Here is a 23,488-nt window from a genome sequence, read left to right as displayed (position 1 = left end):
TCCAGTTGAACAAACACCTGGAGGCCGGTTTATAGTTAAGTAATGGCTTCTAGTAAGGTACATACACCTTGTTGTTATGAAACAAAAGTCTATCTGAACCGTGGACTAAGAACAATTACTGTTCAGGGAGAAGCCAATATAAATGTGGTTACTGTTCCAGCTCCATCTGTTCCTCAGCCTCCCAGCCAAACAACAGAAAGCACCTGAGGTTATCATAACCTTGACGCTGCTCGAATACTTAATCATGTTGCCACAGCAACACCACAGAAGGTTTTGCTTTCGGCATTACAGAGGCCACTGATGCCTGGTCGTGTGTTCTGTTACTGGGTACCTGTATACTAAACAGCATCAGAGCAATGTTGGTATTTTAAAAGTGTTTGTCAAAAGTTGGTTTGACCTTGATTTGACCAACAAAAGACCAGCTTGTTACCGTGACATTTAGAACGTTGTGTTGCAGACAATCAGAGACACTGCAGATGAATGTCCAAGAAAGGCTCTGCAGTGAATGTCTGGGACCACCATGATGTTTCCGCTAAGTCGTGTTGAGCGCCTGTTGTGCATCTTCGAAGTAGGACAGATGTTTGCCATCCTGGTGTGCCAGAAGGTTTTTAACGCACCGCTAGTTTGAGGCAGGGGAGACGTTGTTCGCACGGTGGTAGACTGACTTCAGGGCAGCACCTGGGCTGACGGGCAACGGGAGCTGAACACGGCGTGGTAGTGTTCGATGAGGATCTCGGTGAAGATGTTGAGCGACGGCAGAGCGGTCAAAGACACAGAGCCCTGACGAGGCCAGGCCAGGTTAACACCAAACACACAGCCCAGGTTGGAGGGAGACATCTTGTTGATGAGGCTCTGCTGAGAGACCTGGGGGGCACAGAGCCTTGGGTGAGACCCCAAGAAATCAGGACAGAACGTTGACAACACTGACTTGAAACCGGGCACTTCAGGAATGGGTCTTCTTCCTAGCCTTCTATTGCAATGGATCTCAATGACATGGGCTAAATTACTGCACATGCTATATAACATCAATGACATTGGGCTAAATTACTGCACATGCTATATAACATCAATGACATTGGGATACATTACTGCACATGCTATAGAGCATCAATGACATTGGGATACATTACTGCACATGCTATAGAGCATCAATGACATTGGGAAAAATTACTGCACATGTTATATAACATCAATGACATTGGGATAAATTACTGCACATGTTATATAACATCAATGACATTGGGATAAATTACTGCACATGCTATAGAACATCAATCTGTCTCAGAGTGAAGCTCTGCATTAGTCTGCCTGCTGAAGAATTATATTTTATTGTTGTAACCAGGGGCCGTTACAATTTAACAAAAAGATCCCATTAACAATAAGTTCCTCTGGATATTTATAATACATCACAAAAACAAATAAGATAACAGAGGCAATAATAGAGATAAGATAATCCAGCACTAAGAAGTCATGTGATGTCATAACCGTGGTATAGTCTCTTACAAACCAAATGGTTTGAATCCTGATTGGCTATGGTATATGAGACCTATACCACGGGTATGACATCACATCACTTTACTGCTCTAATTGCGTTGGAAACCGGTTTAAAGGCGTAAAAGGGGATCTTAGAGGTTTGTTATATACAGTATTGCCAATATACCACAGCTGAGCATTGTTCTAGTCAATCCATGATGCATCATGGAATATTGGCGATTTACCACACCCTGTTGTGCCTTATTGCTTACATATACCACAGCTTTCAGCCAATCAGCATTCAGGATAATATTAATTATATACAGGGTGCTTTGAATCCTGAATGGTGATTGGCTGAAAACCGTGAGTGTTGCATTAGCTGCATGTGAAAGTGGAGTGGGATTTTAGGATTGAAACGTAAGCGTGTCTCAGAGGAGAAAGCGGACATGGGTTTTGATTTGAAATGAAAATAATCACCACATTTCTGTCGACGGTGGTGGAATCATTGTGGGGGTTGTTTTACCTTGTTCAGCCTTTTTCTCATGTCTACAGTGTATTCCTGCAGTTATGCAAGGTATTCATAGCCACACTGAGGCACATCTAAGCATTTATCTAAAACAGTATCAAGTATATTTTAAATATAATAATGTATGATATGCAGTCTGTAAGATACAACTAATCTATCTAGGTACATTTCTTACCATATGTAGGGTGGTGGGTGTTGGTGTTTGGTCTGGTATCATGTTCTTACCATATGTAGGGTGGTGGGTGTTGGTGTTTGGTCTGGTATCATGTTCTTATCATATGCAGGGTGGTGGGTGTTGGTGTTTGGTCTGGTATCATGTTCTTATCATATGCAGGGTGGTGGGTGTTGGTGTTTGGTCTGGTATCATGTTCTTACCATATGCAGGGTGGTGGGTGTTGGTGTTTGGTCTGGTATCATGTTCTTACCATATGTAGGGTGGTGGGTGTTGGTGTTTGGTCTGGTATCATGTTCTTACCATATGTAGGAAGCAGAGCAGATACTTCAACACTATGTAGTTGGGTTCAGGAAGACGCTCTACTATGTGTTTACACATAGACACCCTCAGACTGCTCTCCACTCCTACAACACAACAGCACAGCACTCATTCCTGTCGATTACTGGAACACTGTTTCATGTCCTTCCTTCAATTCACAGACAATTCATTCACTGCAAATGTGTCACCATTTTAAAACAAGTCATTCATTTCACCATTATTTATTAAATCAACAACTATTTATGGAAACTACAGTATATCATCCATTTATAATGATTACCAAGATGACTTTTCAACACCTCAGTCATCGCCCAGATTGGATCTGTCCTTCACTAGCTCTGTGATTAGCAGGCTAATTATGTCTTCCACTAGCTCTGTGGCTAGCAGGCTAATTATGTCTTCCACTAGCTCGGTGGCTAGCAGGCTAATAATGTCTTCCACTATGCTCTGTGGGTAGCAGCTGGCTAGTTATCGATCCCACCTCAATATAGTACAGCTGTCTGGGGAATTGCGTCATATTATTATCATTTATCTACAGTGCAGGGTGGTTTTATATGATAAGGATTGACCCAGAGATGTTTTAGTGGGGCAAAGCTTATATTGTAGAGTGCTCAATAAAGCTAGCAGTGAGAGCCAATCCCCTGATGAAGTACTGTCATATAGATTTAAGTTCTAATTCAGTGAGGGTGACAGGGAGAAGTCAAAGAGGGGGACGTTCAGTACTCCCAATTCATTGCATACAGTATGTTCATTGACTGATGAGCTATATTCATTATTGATCTCCTCTATAATGTCTTTCTAGATCACATGACGGAAGAGGCAACTCCCTGGCGAATCCTTGGAAGACTGTTAGTGTGCCGAGCTGAAGCCCATTCATCGATTTTACTTACTGACTAGGTCCAGTATGTGGTCATAGAGGGAGAAGGTGAGCAGGGGCTCAGGTAGCTCTCTGAGGAACGTCTTCAAGATGACCGCAGGGACATGGACGTCTCCAAACTGCTCAAACACCACTGGCTTACCTGAGGAAAAGGAAGAGCAAGTAGGTCGAAACAGCTCCCCTGAAACTGAGCCTTCTGCATACCAACGGAGCAGCTAAAAGGTGAAGCTTAAACAACACATGAATGAGAGTGAGTGGTTGGACACAAGATGCAAGTCCTCACCCTGGTTGTACAGCTTCTGGATGTCCTTGATGAGTTGAACACGAGCTGACCTCCTGAAAATGCCTTCGGTCTGGAGACCTGAGTAAAACAGGAAATAATCAACAACCACCAGTTCATCCAAAAGATGAAAAAAAGCAACAAGTTCAAAGACTTTACAGAGTTACAGTTCATATAAGGAAATCGTTTAAATACTTTAATTAGACCCAAATCTACTGATTTCACATGAGAGAAAAAAGCTTTTTCACCCATTTTATTTCAGCTAATTAAACATGACACCAACAATTTCTATGTTTTGTAGTTCCTTTTTTGTTGGATATAAACAATGTTAACTAACAAAAATGTGTTGTTTCCTACCTTTGTTTTTCAAGTAAGACACAGTCTGGGACATGACAGGAGGAATCATCAAACCTGTGTTCTTCTCACGAATGCTAGAGGGGTCCATCAAAACTTTGTCAAAGTTCACACATATTGGGATTTTTAACTGAAGTAGTAATATTATTGTATAAAAATACTCTACAACAGAGGAGAGAGACTCCACCCGGAGAGAGACTCCACCCGGAGAGAGAGGAGAGAGACTCCACCCGGAGAGAGAGGAGAGAGACTCCACCCGGAGAGAGAGGAGAGAGACTCCACCCGGAGAGAGAGGAGAGAGACTCCACCCGGAGAGAGAGGAGAGAGACTCCACCCGGAGAGAGAGGAGAGAGACTCCACCCGGAGAGAGAGGAGAGAGACTCCACCCGGAGAGAGAGGAGAGAGACTCCACCCGGAGAGAGGAGAGAGACTCACTATTGCAGGCTGACTCCAAACTGTTGCGTGGGTAACGGAGGTCGAGGGGGAGGAGTCTTAGCTGGGGGGGGTGGGCCTCCCTTCTGGGCCGCCTGCAGCCTCTCGTCATGTCTTGGGAAGGAACACATGGTTAACATGTCTACATTAAACCCACACAGTAAAACACATTAAGTAACAATGTAAACACAAGCTGCTTGGTTGAACTAGTCTGTGGCATAATCGTCATGGTTGGTTAAAGTGGGACACTGCAGCACACTGTAGGCCTTGTGATCACATGGTGTTGGTCTAATCACTAACTCAAATCATGATGTGTTCATGCTGTGTTTAGTTGGCCACCCACTGCTAGCACTTAGCCTTTAGCGACTGGTCTTCCATATAGCTAGACACTAATCGCAATATCTGAGCCAATTCCAATCACATTCATTGATAAAGCCAATCAATTACAATAGATCACTAGCGATACGTTGTCCCACCAAATTCAGGAAAAAAGCTGATCCAAAGGTGCTCCTAGAAGTCGCTAAGAACCCCAGGGAACATCAAGGGATCCACATGGCTATTTTTCAGTCAGCTATCACAAACAGACTGCAAACACATTGCCTAGGAGGTGAGAGAGGAAGAAGCCTCAGCTTTCAAAATGAATATCAAGACACGACCGATGTGGCCTGATGAATACCTGAGTAAAGAACAAAACTCCTAGAACAATGTGCTCTGAACAGATTAGTAAATGGTTGTTCGGCTGCAAAGCCAGACAACATGTTTGGTGAAAACTAAACACTGCCTTTGAAAAGATGCACCTCATACCAATTGTGGTGGTGGCATTATGGTTTGGGGCTATTTTGCCACCTCAGAACATGGTAACGTAGACATCATTGAGTCAATCATGATTTCCAAATGGTGACAGAGAATTCTTGAGGAAAATGTGAGTAGACATAGCAAATACTTCAAGGCAGACTCAGTTAAATTACTTTTAAGTAACAACCAGCAAATATTGAGAGAGTGAGATGAAAGACACATCAAACACATCGTGCTGTTAAAGCATATTAGTTGCTAAAACAAAGTGACACACATCAAATGCACATTTTTAAATTAACTTACATCCATGTTTCATTGAATCTGACCCATGTTGTACTTCACATTCAAAGCTGGTTGCATATGCAGTACCGACACGGCCTGTGTTAAATACTAAAGAAAACAGTACTGAACAACTAGCTGAAAAGGTGTGGGTTTAAGGAATGCTGTCTGCGTGCCATTGAAGCACATTACATCAAGCCAGACTTTGAGAAAGAATATCTTCACTACGCAGGTAGCACTGGATCAACGCGGCAGCTAAATGACTACTTCCACACCTGAAAACAATTCAGACACTAATGAGGACTTCACTCCGGATTCAAATCTCAAATGTGGAATGAATCTACATGATGCCCTCATTTTGACTAGACCCATATGGGGAGATACAGAGGGGAGTTCGGGTGCCATTTTGACTAGACCCATATGGGGAGATACAGAGGGGAGTTCGGGTGCCATTTTGACTAGACCCATATGGGGAGATACAGAGGGGAGTTCGGGTGCCATTTTGACTAGACCCATATGGGGAGATACAGAGGGGAGTTCGGGTGGCATTTTGGGATGCATGCCCTGTTCTTTCTCTGCTCCCATTAATATTAAGTAGCATGCCGGCTTTCCAAGGACAGTTAAGAAACATCCATGATAATGAAACAAAAGGTTTTTCAGGCTCTGATTACTGATTGATGGCTGAAGAACAGCTGGCGTCCAAGTACTGAAAATCACCATATTGTCACAGTGGTTAAATTAACATCCCACTGCGTCCCTCCACGCCGGTGTTAATGCGTCCCTCCACGCCGGTGTTAATGCGTCCCTCCACGCCGGTGTTAATGCGTCCGTCCACGCCGGTGTTAATGCGTCCCTCCACGCCGGTGTTAATGCGTCCCTCCACGCCGGTGTTAATGTGTCCGTCCACGTCAGTGTTATTCAAACAAACCTTTTTTCTCCATAATATCTGGCAACAGCATGGAGACATCCCAGCTACACTAATGTGAGCCCCGAATGCAAAATTATGCCATCTGACAGTTTAGTGTGACCAAGCAAAGGTATAGAAGATGACCTGGTTACAGTCAGATAGTTGGGGCTAAGATCAGATAGTTGAGGCTAAGGTCAGATAGTTGGGGCTAAGGTCAGATAGTTGGGGCTAAGGTCAGATAGTTGGGGCTAAGGTCAGATAGTTGGGGCTAAGGTCAGATAGTGGAGGCTAAGGTCAGATAGTGGAGGCTAAGGTCAGATAGTGGAGGCTAAGGTCAGATAGTTGGGGCTAAGGTCAGATAGTTGGGGCTAAGGTCAGATAGTTGGGGCTAAGGTCAGATAGTTGAGGCTAAGGTCAGATAGTTGGGGCTAAGGTCAGATAGTTGGGGCTAAGGTCAGATATTTGGGGCTAAGGTCAGATAGTTGGGGCTAAGGTCAGGTAATCAGGGTCAGATACTAGGAGGTGGTATAGAGGTTGAGCCTACCTGAGGACATCAGGAGGGATGATGAGCTGGTCAAAATTCAGATGATCTCTGAGCTCCACCAGGTAGTTTACATATGTCACCTTCTTACCAAACTTATGGCTGTCAGGGATAAAGACAGACACAGTCAGAATTAGATCACCCAAGGTCAGGATTACAATTATCAGTGTTAATATTAGATCTATAAGGGTTAAGATTAGATCTATCAGCATTTCAATTAGCTTTACCAGGTTTAGATCTACTGTGGTTAAGATTAGACCAACCAGGGTCAGGATTAGACCAACCAGGGTCAGGATTAGACCAACCAGGGTCAGGATTAGACCAACCAGGGTCAGGATTAGACCAACCAGGGTCAGGATTAGACCAACCAGGGTCAGGATTAGACCAACCAGGGTCAGGATTAGAACAATCAGGGTCAGGATTAGAACAATCAGGGTCAGGATTAGAATAATCAGGGTTAGGTTCAGAGTACGGTAAACTGAGGTGATTTGGCTGAAAGTGAGTGAAGGTCTGTGTACCTGATGAGGGGTTTGAAGATATTCCAGAGGATTCGGATGAAGTTAGTGGGATGAACAACATACAGGGCCTTAAGATTCTTCTTGTACCTGTTAGAATACACACACACAAAGACACACACACACTTGTAGACAAACTGTCTCAGGTGGTTTTACTGTCACTGAGAGGTGAAAGTGACCTACTTCCTGTCAAATTCCCTGTATGCGTCTCGTAGCCAGCGCAGGGAAGGCTTGTTGCTGCTACGGAGACCATGGTGGAAGTAGACAAGGGTGTAATCACTCTCCACATACTGGTCCAGGGTGTACTTCAGGTACCTGCAGCCAGAGGGCAGTAGAGAGCAGCAGGCTTGACACAGGAAACACCAAAACACACCTCACATGGAGGACAAACTATATGTTTACTGAGGTCAGACACAGGCCCTGGTACACCTTCACCAAAGCAATTGAATACTGTCTTAAAGCCTTTCGGTGTGATGCATGAAACCCCTGAACACAAACACATTTTCTGACTGACTCACTCCAGTAGGCGGTGGTGGTCAAGCTGGTGTGAGGGGGGCATCTGACAGCTACTGAAGATTACGAGCTTCCTGCCATAGTTATCATCCCCTGGATGGCACAGAGAGAGAAAGAGAGAGTTATCATCCCTTGAATGGCACAGAGAGAGAGAGAGAGTTATCGTCCCCTGGATGGCACAGAGAGAGAGAGAGAGAGAGTTATCGTCCCTTGGATGGCACAGAGAGAGAGAGAGAGAGTTATCGTCCCTTGGATGGCACAGAGAGAGAGAGAGTTATCGTCCCCTGGATGGCACAGAGAGAGAGAGAGTTATCGTCCCTTGGATGGCACAGAGAGAGAGAGAGTTATCGTCCCTTGGATGGCACAGAGAGAGAGAGAGTTATCGTCCCCTGGATGGCACAGAGAGAGAGAGTTATCGTCCCCTGGATGGCACAGAGAGAGAGAGAGTTATCGTCCCCTGGATGGCACAGAGAGAGAGAGAGTTATCGTCCCCTGGATGGCACAGAGAGAGAGAGAGTTATCGTCCCCTGGATGGCACAGAGAGAGAGAGAGTTATCGTCCCCTGGATGGCACAGAGAGAGAGAGAGTTATCGTCCCCTGGATGGCACAGAGAGAGAGAGAGAGTTATCGTCCCCTGGATGGCACAGAGAGAGAGAGAGAGTTATCGTCCCCTGGATGGCACAGAGAGAGAGAGAGTTATCGTCCCCTGGATGGCACAGAGAGAGAGAGAGTTATCGTCCCCTGGATGGCACAGAGAGAGAGAGTTATCGTCCCCTGGATGGCACAGAGATAGAGCTATCATCCCTGCAGCAGGATGACCCCACGCCCTCATCCCTCTCTCCCCATCTCTGACACAGTCACAGATCATCTCAGAGAATCAGCTGAACTGAGGACAGTTTAATGCAGACAGCGTTGTTGTCAATTAAACCCATTGTGTGATGTCTACTACAGCAGGCTACTGAGATAGAAACGCAATTCAGAGATCAATGTTAGTCCATGGATCAGTGAAACTACAAAACACACTGATCCAGCCAGACCGGTTTCACCGGTTCAACCTCTGTCTTTCAAACTTCAAAAAGATTCCCATTCAGATGAATTCATTCCAAGCCCATGTGTAGCGGGAGAGTGTGATTCCCATTCAGATGAATTCATTCCAAGCCCATGTGTAGCGGGAGAGTGTGATTCCCATTCAGATGAATTCATTCCAAGCCCATGTGTAGCGGGAGAGTGTGATTCCCATTCAGATGAATTCATTCCAAGCCCATGTGTAGCGGGAGAGTGTGATTCCCATTCAGATGAATTCATTCCAAGCCCATGTGTAGCGGGAGAGTGTGATTCCCATTCAGATGAATTCATTCCAAGCCCATGTGTAGCGGGAGAGTGTGATTCCCATTCAGATGAATTCATTCCAAGCCCATGTGTAGCGGGAGAGTGTGATTCCCATTCAGATGAATTCATTCCAAGCCCATGTGTAGCGGGAGAGTGTGATTCCCATTCAGATGAATTCATTCCAAGCCCATGTGTAGCGGGAGAGTGTGATTCCCATTCAGATGAATTCATTCCAAGCCCATGTGTAGGGGGGAGGGTGTGATTCCCATTCAGATGGGGGGGGGGGGCGGGGGGTGATGCTGACCTGTGACCTGTAGGATTCCGTGGCGAGCTACATCATAGTAAGGGTGACCGGTGTCCTGACTGAAGGTGACTCTATGTGGTGCTGGAGGGCGATCTGGGCGGTTACCATGATGATGCTGTTGTTCCTCCTCTTCCTCCTCCTTCTGCAGCTCTGAGGAGAATCACAACATTGATTACAGTGTTACAATCACCACTGTTATGTCGTTACCATGCAGTATCCACGGAACCCAAAACTACACTACCCATGTTGAGGTGCATTTACAGTGTTGTTCTGAAGCAGATTGAGCTACCATAGATTTGTAGTTCTTTCAAGGGCACCAGACAGTCAAGCTATCACTAACGGCTAAGCTCGGAGCTCACTCACTGTCAAGACTGTGATGTTATGGTAACATTGGATGATGTCACCCCTTCTCAGCAGACCTCACAGTCGGGTACGGAGTCATCACTACATTGTAATTCCGCTCTCACCAAACCAAAATGGAAATAGCTAGAGAAGGCAAGATAATAAAATGTGGACTGGAACCACCTTGCTCTGCCCAGCTGGCTGGGAGGGAAATGAGAACAGAAATACTGCCAGAGTTTAGAATAAATGGAGGGCCATTTGGGACCACATACTGATAGAGAGGAAGTGCTGTTGATTCTGGAGGGATGGCAAAACAATATAATATGTACATGTTTCAATATTTTCTTCTGTGACCAGCAGACTCAGGCAGACACAGAGAGACAGCCAAAACTCCATAGTCCTACAGTATGTGGCCCATGTGTTCATAGGACAAATACCTGATCCCATCCATCCTCCCTCCCCTTTCTCCTGTCTACTGGGAGGAGGTCCAACTGCATTACAGGGGTCAGCCTTCACTGTTCGGTCACAACCTAAGGGCCTGAGACAAGTCTGCTTGTGACGGTGTGGTATTACAAGCAGCCACATTTAATACAAAAGATGTGGCTGAGTGGTATTACTCACGCTCTGCTTGGAGGAGTGGGCCAAAATTCCTCCGCAGCAAAACACAAGACAAACGATCAAGTAACGAAAGTGTTTGGTTCCAGTCAGAGTCAACCAGTTAGAATGCACAAGGTCATCCTTGATTTCACAGGGTTACATTCAATGTTGCATTACTTTGTGCTTTAAACAAATGATCTAAGTGTACATATATTGTGTTATTTATTCACTCTGGCACAATTTATTTAATATTAGGTTTGGGTTGAAGATCTGATACTCATAAAAAATTGATAAAATCAGAAAGAGGAAATCCTTTTAAACTTCTGACAGAACACTGCTATCATCTCTGATCACAAACAAAACAAACACCTGCAGGTACTCTAGGTTCTTTCCAGCTTCCTGTGGTTTCCAGCTGCTCGGGGGTGTGACTTGTGAATTAAACAAATACTTCACAAGGGGGGGTGGGGGTCAGTGGAGCGACACAGAGGCTGACTCAGAGCAGAGTGTATGTGAGCCCTGCCCAGATTAATTAACAATGACCAGCTACCAGCCACTACTAACAAACTCCCCTCATCATCTCCTTCCCAATGCCCCTCTCCTCTACCTCCCCCTAAGCTTCCTCCAGAGTCCCTCTGGACACAATTATGAGCTGGGCAACTTTTACCAGGAAAAGCCTCAGCCCTCCTCCTCCCTGATTTGCTCCTTGTTGAAAGAGTGCCCGTTCTATGAATAGCCTCTACTGCATGGAGCTGAATGTCTAATCTCTCTGTGGTTGGTGAGAGTAAACTATGTCAGGGAGAAGGAAACCTTCCTGTTGGTCTCCTGCACAGTGAATCACATCCTCTGTTCTGTCACTAGTCAGACTGACTCATAGAATCCCAGACGGCCTATTCCGAACCCCAACACAGGGTCCCATTCTTCTGTTTTTCCTAACCCCAACACAGGGTCCCATTCTTCTGTTATTCCTAACCCCAACACAGGGTCCCATTCTTCTGTTTTTCCTAACCCCAACACAGGGTCCCATTCTTCTGTTATTCCTAACCCCCACACAGGGTCCCATTCTTCTGTTATTCCTAACCCCAACACAGGGTCCCATTCTTCTGTTATACAGAACCCCAACACAGGGTCCCATTCTTCTGTTATTCCTAACCCCAACACAGGGTCCCATTCTTCTGTTATTCCTAACCCCCACACAGGGTCCCATTCTTCTGTTATTCCTAACCCCCACACAGGGTCCCATTCTTCTGTTATTCCTAACCCCCACACAGGGTCCCATTCTTCTGTTATTCCTAACCCCCACACAGGGTCCCATTCTTCTGTTATTCCTAACCCCAACACAGGGTCCCATACTTCTGTTATTCCTAACCCCAACACAGGGTCCCATATTCCTAACCCCCACACAGGGTCCCATTCTTCTGTTATTCCTAACCCCCACACAGGGTCCCATTCTTCTGTTATTCCTAACCCCAACACAGGGTCCCATTCTTCTGTTATTCCTAACCCCCACACAGGGACCCATTCTTCTGTTATTCCTAACCCCCACACAGGGACCCATTCTTCTGTTATTCCTAACCCCCACACAAGGTCCCATTCTTCTGTTATTCCTAACCCCACACAGGGTCCCATTCTTCTGTTATTCCTAACCCCAACACAGGGTCCTATTCTATTATTCCTAACCCCAACACAGGGTCCCATTCTTCTGTTATTCCTAACCCCAACACAGGGTCCTATTCTTCTATTATTCCTAACCCCAACACAGGGTCCTATACTTCTATTATTCCTCAGTTTTTGCTCCTTCATTTTCCAGTAATGCTTGATCCCCATGTGTTGACCAATTCCAGAATATCCCGGCCATTCACACCAAGGGCTTTTATTAAGTCATCTCTATTGTCAGTTCATTCATCTGGAACAACAAAATATACAGAAAAGGTTAAAAGTCCAAAAGTTTGAACGTCCAAATTTGAAACAATACTTTCTCTTCCAAATTTGACTTCACTTAGATCTACATTTTACTCCAGAACTGTAATTGATTTTCCTGATAGCGAGGCATCTCTGTCTGTCTCTAGGGAGCCGACAGGATCTCCCCACAGACGATCTAGCACAGGATCACCCCATAAAGGATCTAGCACAGGACCATCCCATAGAGGATCTAGCATAGGATCACTCCATGGAGGATCTAGGACAGGATCTAGAGGATCTAAGACAGGCTCAGGATACAGAATCTGTAAATGACCAACGGAGGGAGAGCCACAACCTCCCTTCTAACTCATTAACGAACTCCCTAAATTCTTCGTTGTTCACAGCATTCCACAGCTTTGCCCGGTCCTCTAACTTTATTCTGGAATCTTCAAGACACTCTAAGGTTGTGGGCTTCCGACGTACCCAGAGTCCCTGCTGATTGTCATCATATGTTTCACCATCATTCAACCAACTAAGTCAGTTGAGAACCCATCCAGAACCATAACAGAGACAAGAGTCCGGTGGGGCAGGCTGGAGTTAGGACAAGAGCATCAGAGGCCTGGAGACACAAGCAAAACCATTTCAAGTATTCAGGTCGTAAAACATTGTCTGAGGTTACTGACGAGAGGTGAAGGGGTTACTGACGAGAGGTGAAGGGGTTACTGACGAGAGGTGAAGGGGTTACTGACGAGTGGTGAAGGGGTTACTGACGAGTGGTGAAGGGGTTACTGACCAGAGGTGAAGGGGTTACTGACCAGAGGTGAAGGGGTTACTGACCAGAGGTGAAGGGGTTACTGACCAGAGGTGAAGGGGTTACTGACGAGTGGTGAAGGGGTTACTGACGAGTGGTGAAGGGGTTACTGACCAGAGGTGAAGGGGTTACTGACGAGTGGTGAAGGGGTTACTGACGAGTGGTGAAGGGGTTACTGACCAGAGGTGAAGGGGTTACTGACCAGAGGTGAAGGGGTTACTGACGAGTGGTGAAAAGTTACAGATGAATCACAGGCCATATAAATGAGGTGGACGGCCTGTGTATTCAGGCTTTCCTGGTCAATTCCCATTTCTAATAACAATGACATGACATGAAGCAAATACAGATCACCCATCACAATCCTCACAATCCTCAATGGTATTTCCTGGTTGAATCCATACTACTGACTGAATTGGGTTCAATGGGCTGGTGTGTGCATGTCACCTATTTCAGCTAGCTGCTCCAGATCAATGGCGGAGATCATCATTCAGCGCAGGCTCACGTTCCACTTTCAGTGTCAGTACTGAAACACAAGCATATGAAAACATTATGCGTTTACCTGTCTACTGAAAACAACATGGGCTGGTGACATAAACGCAGGCTTTCAGCTGGGTCAGGGGTCAGAAACTAAGCTCAGTTTGGGCCAAATGTTTTGTGAGTTAATATTCCATGGGACAGAATATAAATTACTCTACAATTAATACACTAAACTACAAACCGATGTAACACATATTAATACATAATGAATTCAATGACAGTAGTTAAAGAAATATGTAAGATGTTTACAATAAAACTAGTATAAATAAAAGCATAAATAACAAGAAGACAATAGCAGTTATTTTAAGTTAATGTTTTAAATATGTTTATACTAACTTTTTCAGAGCGGCTGAGGTATTCAACCATTTGTCTATCAGTTTGCATTGACTTGTAATCTCATGCTAGCTTTAGACACTTGCAGTACTATCCCCCCCACCCAAAACCCTGGACTAGATAATACTATCCCCCCCACCCAAAACCCTGGACTAGATAATACTATCCCCCCCACCCAAAACCCTGGACTAGATAATACTATCCCCCCCACCCAAAACCCTGGACTAGCTAATACTATCCCCCCCACCCAAAACCCTGGACTAGATAATACTACCCCCCCACCCAAAACCCTGGACTAGATAATACTATCCCCCCCACCCAAAACCCTGGACTAGATAATACTATCCCCCCCACCCAAAACCCTGGACTAGATAATACTATCCCCCCCACCCAAAACCCTGGACTAGCTAATACTATCCCCCCCACCCAAAACCCTGGACTAGATAATACTACCCCCCCACCCAAAACCCTGGACTAGATAATACTACCCCCCCCACCCAAAACCCTGGACTAGATAATACTATCCCCCCCACTCAAAACCCTGGACTAGCTAATACTATCCCCCCACCCAAAACCCTGGACTAGATAATACTACCCCCCCCACCCAAAACCCTGGACTAGATAATACTATCCCCCCACCCAAAACCTTGGACTAGCTAATACTACCCCCCCCACCCAAAACCCTGGACTAGATAATACTATCCCCCCACCCAAAACCCTGGACTAGATAATACTACCCCCCCCACCCAAAACCCTGGACTAGATAATACTACCCCCCCCCACCCAAAACCCTGGACTAGATAATACTATCCCCCCACACAAAACCCTGGACTAGCTAATACTATCCCCCCCACCCAAAATCCTGGATTACATAATACTACCTCCAACCTAAAACCACCCAGACTATCACACTCTCATTTGATAAGGTAAGAGGAGATGACAAGTCTTGTGGTTGTTAAAATTAAGTCTTGAAAATGTGAGGCAAGATTCTAGCAGTGCATATTAAACGTTTATCTGATTACACTCATTAATGTAGGTATTTATTACATTATTATTGGGGTGGGGATGTAGGCCTATTTCAATGCGTTCTTTGGTGGGGAAATAAGGTCTAGGTAACAAATGAGCTCAAAACCATTAGCTAGCAAGAGAACATGTCACTCAAAAAACGTTGAAAGGATGTTTGATTTAATTTGTACATTACATGTAGCACTGGGTAAGACATTTAGCCATCACCCTCGCCATTTTCTTTTTCTTTTTCAATTTTTTTTTTTTACCAAAATAGTTCTGCCCGCGGGAGAGATAAGCCTGTTGCTGCCCATATATATTGTTGACAAGAGAAGACTGTATAATTATCTAATCATTTCATATACGGGGTATTCATATGAACCTTCACTACTGGCTCAAAACAATGGATTGACCAGGAGAAAGACATTTTCCTAATAAACAGCATGCATTTAGTTCACGAAGGCAGCAGAGGAGGTATGTATAGATAGGCTACAGTATACTGTAAGGAATATATTGATTTACATCCTTTTAACACAACCTCCTGTGGTCCAGTGAGATAATACCCAAGTTGGACGGACTTGAACTCCTGCGTCACATAGACCAGTGGTTTCCAATCTTTTCTGGTTAGTCTGTACCAACAACAGAATTTAGCCCGGGGTAACATTTGAGTTTTATAAGTTTTGTGTTCGCATGACTAGACCAACTCCACAGTTAAGCATAAGTAGCCTAATCATTTAATTTGGATAACCTAATGGTTTCATATCCTAGCTAGTATTTTGAATTACAAAACTAAAATAGAAACTTGAAATCGGTCTTTTGATTAGTCATTTTAAATTGCTTATAAAACGTACAACAATAACACGTGAATGATTGCAATAAAACTTGAAGGATAGTGGCAACATTCAAAGCGCAAACTATACGCAATAGTGTGTACAACATAACTTTGATAGCAACAATGCTAACGTTCACTTGAGACTGTTTTACTATTCTGACAGACACACTACATGCATTAGAATATTATCCTACGACTAACTATAGCACACATAGCCTAAAACTCACCATCAATGAAATGTCCCCGTCATGGTTTGAATAAGGTGAAAAACGTAACAAAAAAAAAAGTAATACGTTAACGCTCAGGTGTCTGACGCAAAACTTCCTCAACTCCAAACACTAAGAATGTTGTGCGCAAGCTCAAACCGAGTCTTTGGTTTTAATTCCTAACACGACTACAGGATCTCTGGTGGGAAAGACAGTCTGAAAAGAATGAAAGGAAAACCTCTGATCTGTGGCGTGTACCCAGTTAAGGGAAGAAATTAAACATTCTTTTTATACTTTAAACCGATAGGCGGGGTCGAACACCGATGCTATCTCTGTGTCAGCATTTTACAATAATGCCTCAGGAGGAAATCAAGCAGGACTTAAGGTTCTGAAGTTTTATTTTCTCTACAAAAAGGTTTTGCGAAGTGAAGGTTTCTTCGACTAAACGATCACTTTGTTCATATTATAATTACACAAGCTACACAAGCAGAAGCGGCACAAAGCTTTAGTTGCAGCTTTCTGCTATTAACCAAACGGTTGATGAGCCGACAAAGTGTACACTAAAAGGTGAACTAACGGTTGTTGTGTCCTTGAGCAAGGCATTTTACCCTTAATACTACTGTATGTTGTGCTAAATAACAAAAACGTGACCTTTAAACCGCTAGCTGCACATTTTACACCTCTCATTGTTTACTGGTCGTCTCTATCCTAGTCCACCTGGTCGGTCTTGTCCACCTGGTTGGTCTTGTCCACCTGGTTGTGCAGCTGATCTGGAACCTGCTGGTAATCTGAACTGGCAAAAACATAGATTTATTTGCCCAAAAAGGGAATGTACTCTTATAATCTTCACCTGGCACAACCAGAAGAGGACAGGTCAACCCTTAGAGTCTGACCCCTCTCTAGGTTTCTTCCTAAGTTGCGAGCCTATTAAGGAGTTTTTCCTAGCCATTATAAATACAATGTCCATAAAAGCACTTTGTCACAAATTAGCATAGCTAGTTCAGACGGGGAACCAGAGTGGACCTTTGTCAGCAACGTATCAGCTGAGGCCGGCGATTACGCCTATCACAATGTTTAGATTTCACACTGCCCATTTAATTGTCAGGTTACTCACTCAGTCTGAACTGTTCTGGTATAATCATACGAGTGGAACCCACCCACCACCTCTGCCCCCACCTGTTTGGTTCTGTGTTTCCTTTTGCGGGGGGTTTGTACTGTGTTCATTGCTCATTTTGATATTGTTATTAGTAGTATTGTATACATGATCATGTGATGTCAGTAAGCTATCCCAGAGGACCAGAACTTATTAATGATATTATGTGTGCATACTAACGCCAAGAGCTGTTAGTATTTTGGTGTACTGTTGTGCATGTTCTCCAATAAATGGTTGAACTATGTCAGGTTTTCTGTCTGAACTGCTGATATAAAAAAAACATTTCTTTACTGATACAGGGCTCTTTGTCGTGTCGTCCTGTCTCTCCTGGTCTGTGTGTGTGTGTCTCTCCTGGTCTGTGTGTTTGTCTCTCTCTGTCTGTGTGCACACATCCACCGTTCTCTGTGCTGTGAAAGACATCTAACTGACATGTCTTGACAGTTCTCTGAGGCAGAGGCTAACTCTCTGAGGTGGGGGCTAAATCTCTGAGGTGGGGGCTAACTCTGAGGGGGAGGCTAACTCTCTGAGGTGGGGGCTAAATCTCTGAGGTGGGGGCTAACTCTGAGGTGGGGGCTAACTCTTAGGTGGAAGCTAAGTCTCTGAGGTGGGGGCAAATTCTCTGAGGTGGAAGCTAACTCTGAGGTGGGGGCAAACTCTCTGAGGTGGAAGCTAACACTCTGAGGTGGGGGCTAACACTCTGAGGTGGGGGCTAACTCTCTGAGGTGGGGGCTAACTCTCTGAGGTGGGGGCTAACTCCTAAATGGCAACATATCCCGGTGGGGTCCCTGGTCAGAAGAAGTGCAATATAAAGGAATTGGAAGTCATTTGGGAAACAGATTAGAAATGTGTCTGTTGAAACAGATAGACATCTGCATGAAAGCATAGAGTCCGGGAAGGCATATTATTCCGCCATGTGGAAAAAGGGTTATCATCACCACCTGTAGCAACTTTGGACAAGCAGCCAACCCGGTACAGGTCAACGGCCAACCACCTATGTGGAGTTTGGTGAGAACAAGCGTAATGAATAATGTCTCTCTCATTAAGGGAAAACATGAACACTTAGTTACATTGTTTCAGTATTCCAGTCAGAAACAAGGTTTAAATATGAACACATTGTGACCCCGGGTTGTCATGGCCGCTAGAAAGTGTTGTGTTGATTTCTGGGTGTTATTTTTCATGGTTCCAGCATTTATAAGTGATATATTTTTAATCATGACCTTTTTTTAAACAACTGTGCTCATTTTACACCGCTGGGCCATCAGGCATCACCCCACAAGGCTGGATTTACTCTGCCATGTCAACATGCTTTTCCTTCTCATGTCTGGGCTGTAGGTTTACAAGGACAATATGTTGCTCATGAAGTAAGTTTTGGAGAGCAGCTCCTCTGGACTTTGAAGGCAGTTCTATAACATTTCAACATTTCAACCTAAACCCATGGCTGACCCCAATAAGATCTGTTTTAAAATCAAGTCTGGTTCAAGGGCAGCAGTCCTGTTGTCTGGCAACAATGTCATTTCATGTCTTCACAGCGCTGGAAGAGAACAGTGCTGTTGAGGTAGAATCTGTAGAAATGCTGACACCTGGTGGTAGAATTGGGAACTGCACAGGACTCAGCCACGAGTTTAGGTGGTTTGCTATTGCAGTGCTGGTCCATGCAGACCAGAGGTATTCAAATTTGACCCTCAGAGGTCCAGACCACTTTTTATTTCCAGTTCTACCTTATGTTTACTGTTACACAGCCAGTGTGACCAGTTGGAATTATTGCCTGGTTTGAGACCAATACGTTGAAATGATATAGATTTTACACCAGCGGTGTAAAATGAGCACAGTTGTTTAAAAAAAGTAATGACAAAAAATAAATCACTTATAAATGATGGAACCATGAAAAATAACACCGAAAAATAAACACAACACTTCCTACCGGCCATGGCAACCCACAGCCCCCTCCCCCACCCCTCTGATTGGTCCTAACATCCTGAGGATGCGTGACATCAGAGAGCTACTCCACCTGGATGTGTAAACCCTGCTGGCCCAGCAAGCAGTGCTGGCTTTTGCCTTTTGGGGGCTCTAAGCTAAATTGGGGTGGGGGGCTTCTAATGGTAACAGACATCCAGCACATGGGGGAGGGCTTCTAATGGTTAGAAACATCCAGCACATGGGGGAGGGCTTCTAATGATAACAGACATCCATCAAATGGGGGGGGGGCTTCTAATGGTAACAGACATTCAGTGCATGGGGGGGGCTTCTAATGGTAACAGATATCCAGCACATGGGGGGGGGGCTTCTAATGGTAACAGATATCCAGCACATGGGGGGGGGCTTCTAATGGTAACAGATATCCAGCACATGGGGGGGGGGCTTCTAATGGTAACAGACATCCAGCACATGGGGGGGGGCTTCTAATGGTAACAGACATCCAGCACATGGGGGGGGGCTTCTAATGGTAACAGACATCCAGCAAATGGGGGGGGGCTTCTAATGGTAACAGACATCCAGCACATGGGGGGGGGCTTCTAATGGGAACAGACATCCAGCACATGGCGGGGGGGGGGGGGGCTTCTAATGGTAACAGACATCCAGCACATGGCGGGGGGGGGGGGGGCTTCTAATGGTAACAGACATCCAGCACATGGGGGGGGGGCTTCTAATGGTAACAGACATCCAGTGCATGGTCACCTGTAACTGACTCACTGACACTGCAGCCACTGCCAAAGACAAGGAGCCTGCCCTCATCCACTCTGCAGAGAGGGTGATTGGCTGTAATCTTCCATCTCTACATGACCTACACACCTCCAGGACTCTGAGGCGAGAGGCAACGATTGGTGCTGATACCTCTCACCCTGGAAATGGACTGTTCAGAGCTCTCCCCTCTGGCAGAAGGTTGAGATCTATCAGGACCAAAACTTCTAGCCACAAGAACAGTTTCTTTCCTACAGCAGTAGGCCTCACGAACATGCCCCCGAAGTTAAACTGACTATAACTCCTCCCCACATACACACACAACCCTCAACTGGACAAATCTATAACCCCTCCCCACATACACACACAACCCTCAATTGGACTTATATATAACCCCTCCCTACATACACACAACCCTCAACTGGACAAATCTATAACCCCTCCCCACATACACACACAACCCTCAACTGGACAAATCTATAACCCCTCCCCACATACACACACACACAACCCTCAACTGGACAAATCTATAACCCCTCCCCACATACACACACAACCCTCAACTGGACAAATCTATAACCCCTCCCCACATACACACACAACCCTCAATTGGACTTATATATAACCCCTCCCTACATACACACAACCCTCAACTGGACAAATCTATAACCCCTCCCCACATACACACACAACCCTCAACTGGACAAATCTATAACCCCTCCCCACATACACACACACACAACCCTCAACTGGACAAATCTATAACCCCTCCCCACATACACACAACCCTCAATTGGACATATATATAACCCCTCCCTACATACACACAACCCTCAACTGGACAAATCTATAACCCCTCCCCACATACACACACACAACCCTCAACTGGACATATTTTTTGTAATGTATTAATGCTCCGTCTACTGTTTTTATTTGTTTTCATTTCTTTTGTATAGATTTTTGCACAAATGGGCCTGAACAAATTCCTTGTTTGTTGGTGCCAGGGGAAAAAATAGGGAAAGAGACAAATGAGAGGGAGGAGTGATGTCAGATTAGCCTTCCTGAAGGGCTCTTTGTCTCTGTGTGAGGTGCTATCAACTCAGTGTCAAACAGCTGCTTCTTCTAAACGGGTTGTCTCTAGATGCCAAATGGCACTCTAATCACTTCAAAGTCTACTTTTTCACCAGGATCCATCAAACATACTGCACATTAAAGGAAATAGGCTGCCATTTTGGCCACAATGTGGAGTTGCCAGTCTGAGCGCTGAGCAGCAGTGCACTCGAGGGCAGGATTTAACACAAACAAGCACATTGTGATATAAACATGCAAAGCGGCTACCATCACATCAATGGGATCATGTCAGAGAAAGGGAGTGGATTTATCGTCTCTCTGCTCTGATTTTCTGTAGGAGAACAGGCTGAGATGAAAGAGAGAGGGAAAGAGGGTAAGAGAAGGAGAAAAACAGAGAAAGGGTAAGGGGAGAAACATTTGTGAGAGAAGGAGTAAAAGGTTAAGGGTTGTTTAAAATAAGGAAGAGAAAGAGGGGATATTATCCCTCACTTGTAAGTCCACTTAACAAGGGGATGCTTTCTTTGAAGGGATCTAGAACTCCAGGAATATACAGGAAATAAAGTCAATACTAATTAAAAACGCTAAACGTAGACAACAGCGCAAACCGATGTATGATCACAGCTTAGATATGCATTTATGATTAACCATAAAACATGCTTTCTTGACTCTAATAAATATACCTATTTATCGTTTTCTACCCAGGATGTTAGAGAGATGAGAGAGACCAGCGTAAAAGGGATCATCCCGGTCAACAGCAAGGTTTTCCTCCAAACCAGCCTTATGGTACAATAGAAAGGGCAACTAAGAGGAAAGTCAGCCTCCTTACATCTTAGTCATTTAGCAGATGCTCTTATCCAGAGTGTCTTACAGTGAGTTCTTACATTTTAAGAGAGCCAGGTGAAACCACCACAGAATTTAGTATCAATTAATTAGATCTTCTAGAAGTACTTATGTACTGAAAATTTCTTATGTACTGGGATGTCTTGTGGTTGAGTACCGGGCCCAGTGGTTCTTATGTACTGGGATGTTTCATGGTTGAGTACTGGGCCCAGTGGTTCTTATGTACTGGGATGTTTCATGGTTGACTACTGTTACTGTAATATGAAGCACCACCTAATAATACAGGTATGTTTTGTTTTCTACAAATTATACAAATAAAAAAATATATTGCAGTTAACAACTCATGCAACCATTTTCAGTGAGTTAGCGATTGGGATACACTGTTATTACTTTAAAATAAATATAATGGTCTGGAAGGTCCAGTATACAGTTTCTGGACGTTTAGAGATAAGAGGAATTGTGTTGGTGGCCAGACAGGTCCAATCGAACAAAATGTCAGGTTGATGTTTAAACACCTCCTCCTCCCAACAACAGAAAGTGATTGTTTATGTCCTGCCAAGAATTACAGCCCTGAGGATACACACACCCACACACGCACACACGCACACACATGCACACAAACACACTTGCAAATAAACACAAACACCAATTGCCTCTGTAGAAAATATGGCAACTCTCCTTTAAATTCATGCATATGCTGTTTCACGTTCATCTTCTTGGCTTTGTTTCTCTTTCTTTGTGAGTGTGTGTGTGTGTGTGTGTGAGTCTAGACTATTTTTATCAGTCTGTTCAAGTTGTGTATTTAATGTTAACAGGATCAGCCTCCCAAACGTCTTTCTATTCCCTCCACAGTTCACTACATTGTGAATGTAGCTAGCTAGCTAACTTTCACAACTCGATAGCTACAATGGATTAACGTCATACAGGCACCATTAGAGATTCGGCAAAATACCTCCTTTATTCGTATTTTGCCTTATTTACTGGGATGTGCAGTGAAATGTTATATACATTCGGCCGCAACTAAGCCTGCGATGATGTTAAATAAGTATTGTCAAATAATGTTAAGTTGACAAAGAAGAGAGACTGGTGTAAAGGGATGATGTTATTGCAATACATAAAAAACACATATTTGTAGCATCACATAGAAGAATTATGTGAGTATTGGAGATTTGGAGATAAAGGAATTTCAAGAGGCTGGCTACAGTATGATGCTGAGGATGTGGTGACGAGTGGTTCTGTGTGTGGCCAGTGTGCTAAAGATAAAACCAGAAACAACACATTTTTCATTGGAAATAAAAGGTTTGTATTCAACATAATACCTTATTATCTCAATGAAATGTAATGAAATTATTAATGTCTACGTGACACAAAAAGGTTATTTATTATTTTGGCCGGTAAAATATGCTTGGCTGGTGGATTTTTTCATCTGCCAAGGGGACTGGTGTCCGTGTTTCCACAACCCCCCCTGTGTCTCCACCCGTGTCTCCACCCGTGTCTCCACCCGTGTCTCCACCCATGAAATAGTCCCTAGTAGGGTGCAAAATTAGGAAGAAACCTGGACAGGA

At 44.5% G+C, this 23,488-nt stretch overlaps 1 protein-coding gene across 4 annotated transcripts; it reads right to left on the bottom strand.

The window, feature by feature from the left end:
- Positions 1–121: 121 nt before the first annotated feature.
- On the bottom strand, positions 122–16,454 carry LOC105007872 (rho GTPase-activating protein 8). 4 transcript variants are annotated; one of them, XM_029125287.2, is made up of 13 exons: positions 16,202–16,454; positions 13,712–13,790; positions 9,619–9,768; positions 7,991–8,078; positions 7,656–7,787; positions 7,476–7,562; positions 6,961–7,059; positions 4,439–4,549; positions 4,007–4,080; positions 3,653–3,730; positions 3,383–3,511; positions 2,475–2,578; positions 122–864 (listed from the first exon to the last, which is right to left on the bottom strand). In XM_029125287.2, exons 2-13 carry the CDS (start codon positions 13,752–13,754, stop codon positions 667–669), a joined length of 1,293 nt encoding a protein of 430 aa, XP_028981120.1. In that variant the 5' UTR covers positions 13,755–13,790; positions 16,202–16,454; the 3' UTR covers positions 122–666. The 4 variants fall into 4 exon arrangements, with proteins under 4 accessions (XP_028981120.1, XP_028981123.1, XP_028981119.2 ...); XM_029125290.2 differs by lacking the exon at positions 16,202–16,454 and adding an exon at positions 12,940–13,075 and having other exon boundaries at positions 13,712–13,786; XM_029125286.2 differs by lacking the exons at positions 13,712–13,790; positions 16,202–16,454 and adding an exon at positions 10,398–12,460.
- Between the last annotated feature and the right edge of the window lie 7,034 nt (positions 16,455–23,488).

This window comes from Esox lucius, chromosome 14 (genome assembly GCF_011004845.1).
Source record: "Esox lucius isolate fEsoLuc1 chromosome 14, fEsoLuc1.pri, whole genome shotgun sequence".
In the NCBI taxonomy this organism is placed as follows: Eukaryota; Metazoa; Chordata; class Actinopteri; order Esociformes; family Esocidae; genus Esox; species Esox lucius.
Note: the sequence above shows the minus strand (reverse complement) of the source record. Positions and strands in the feature narration are given on the sequence as shown.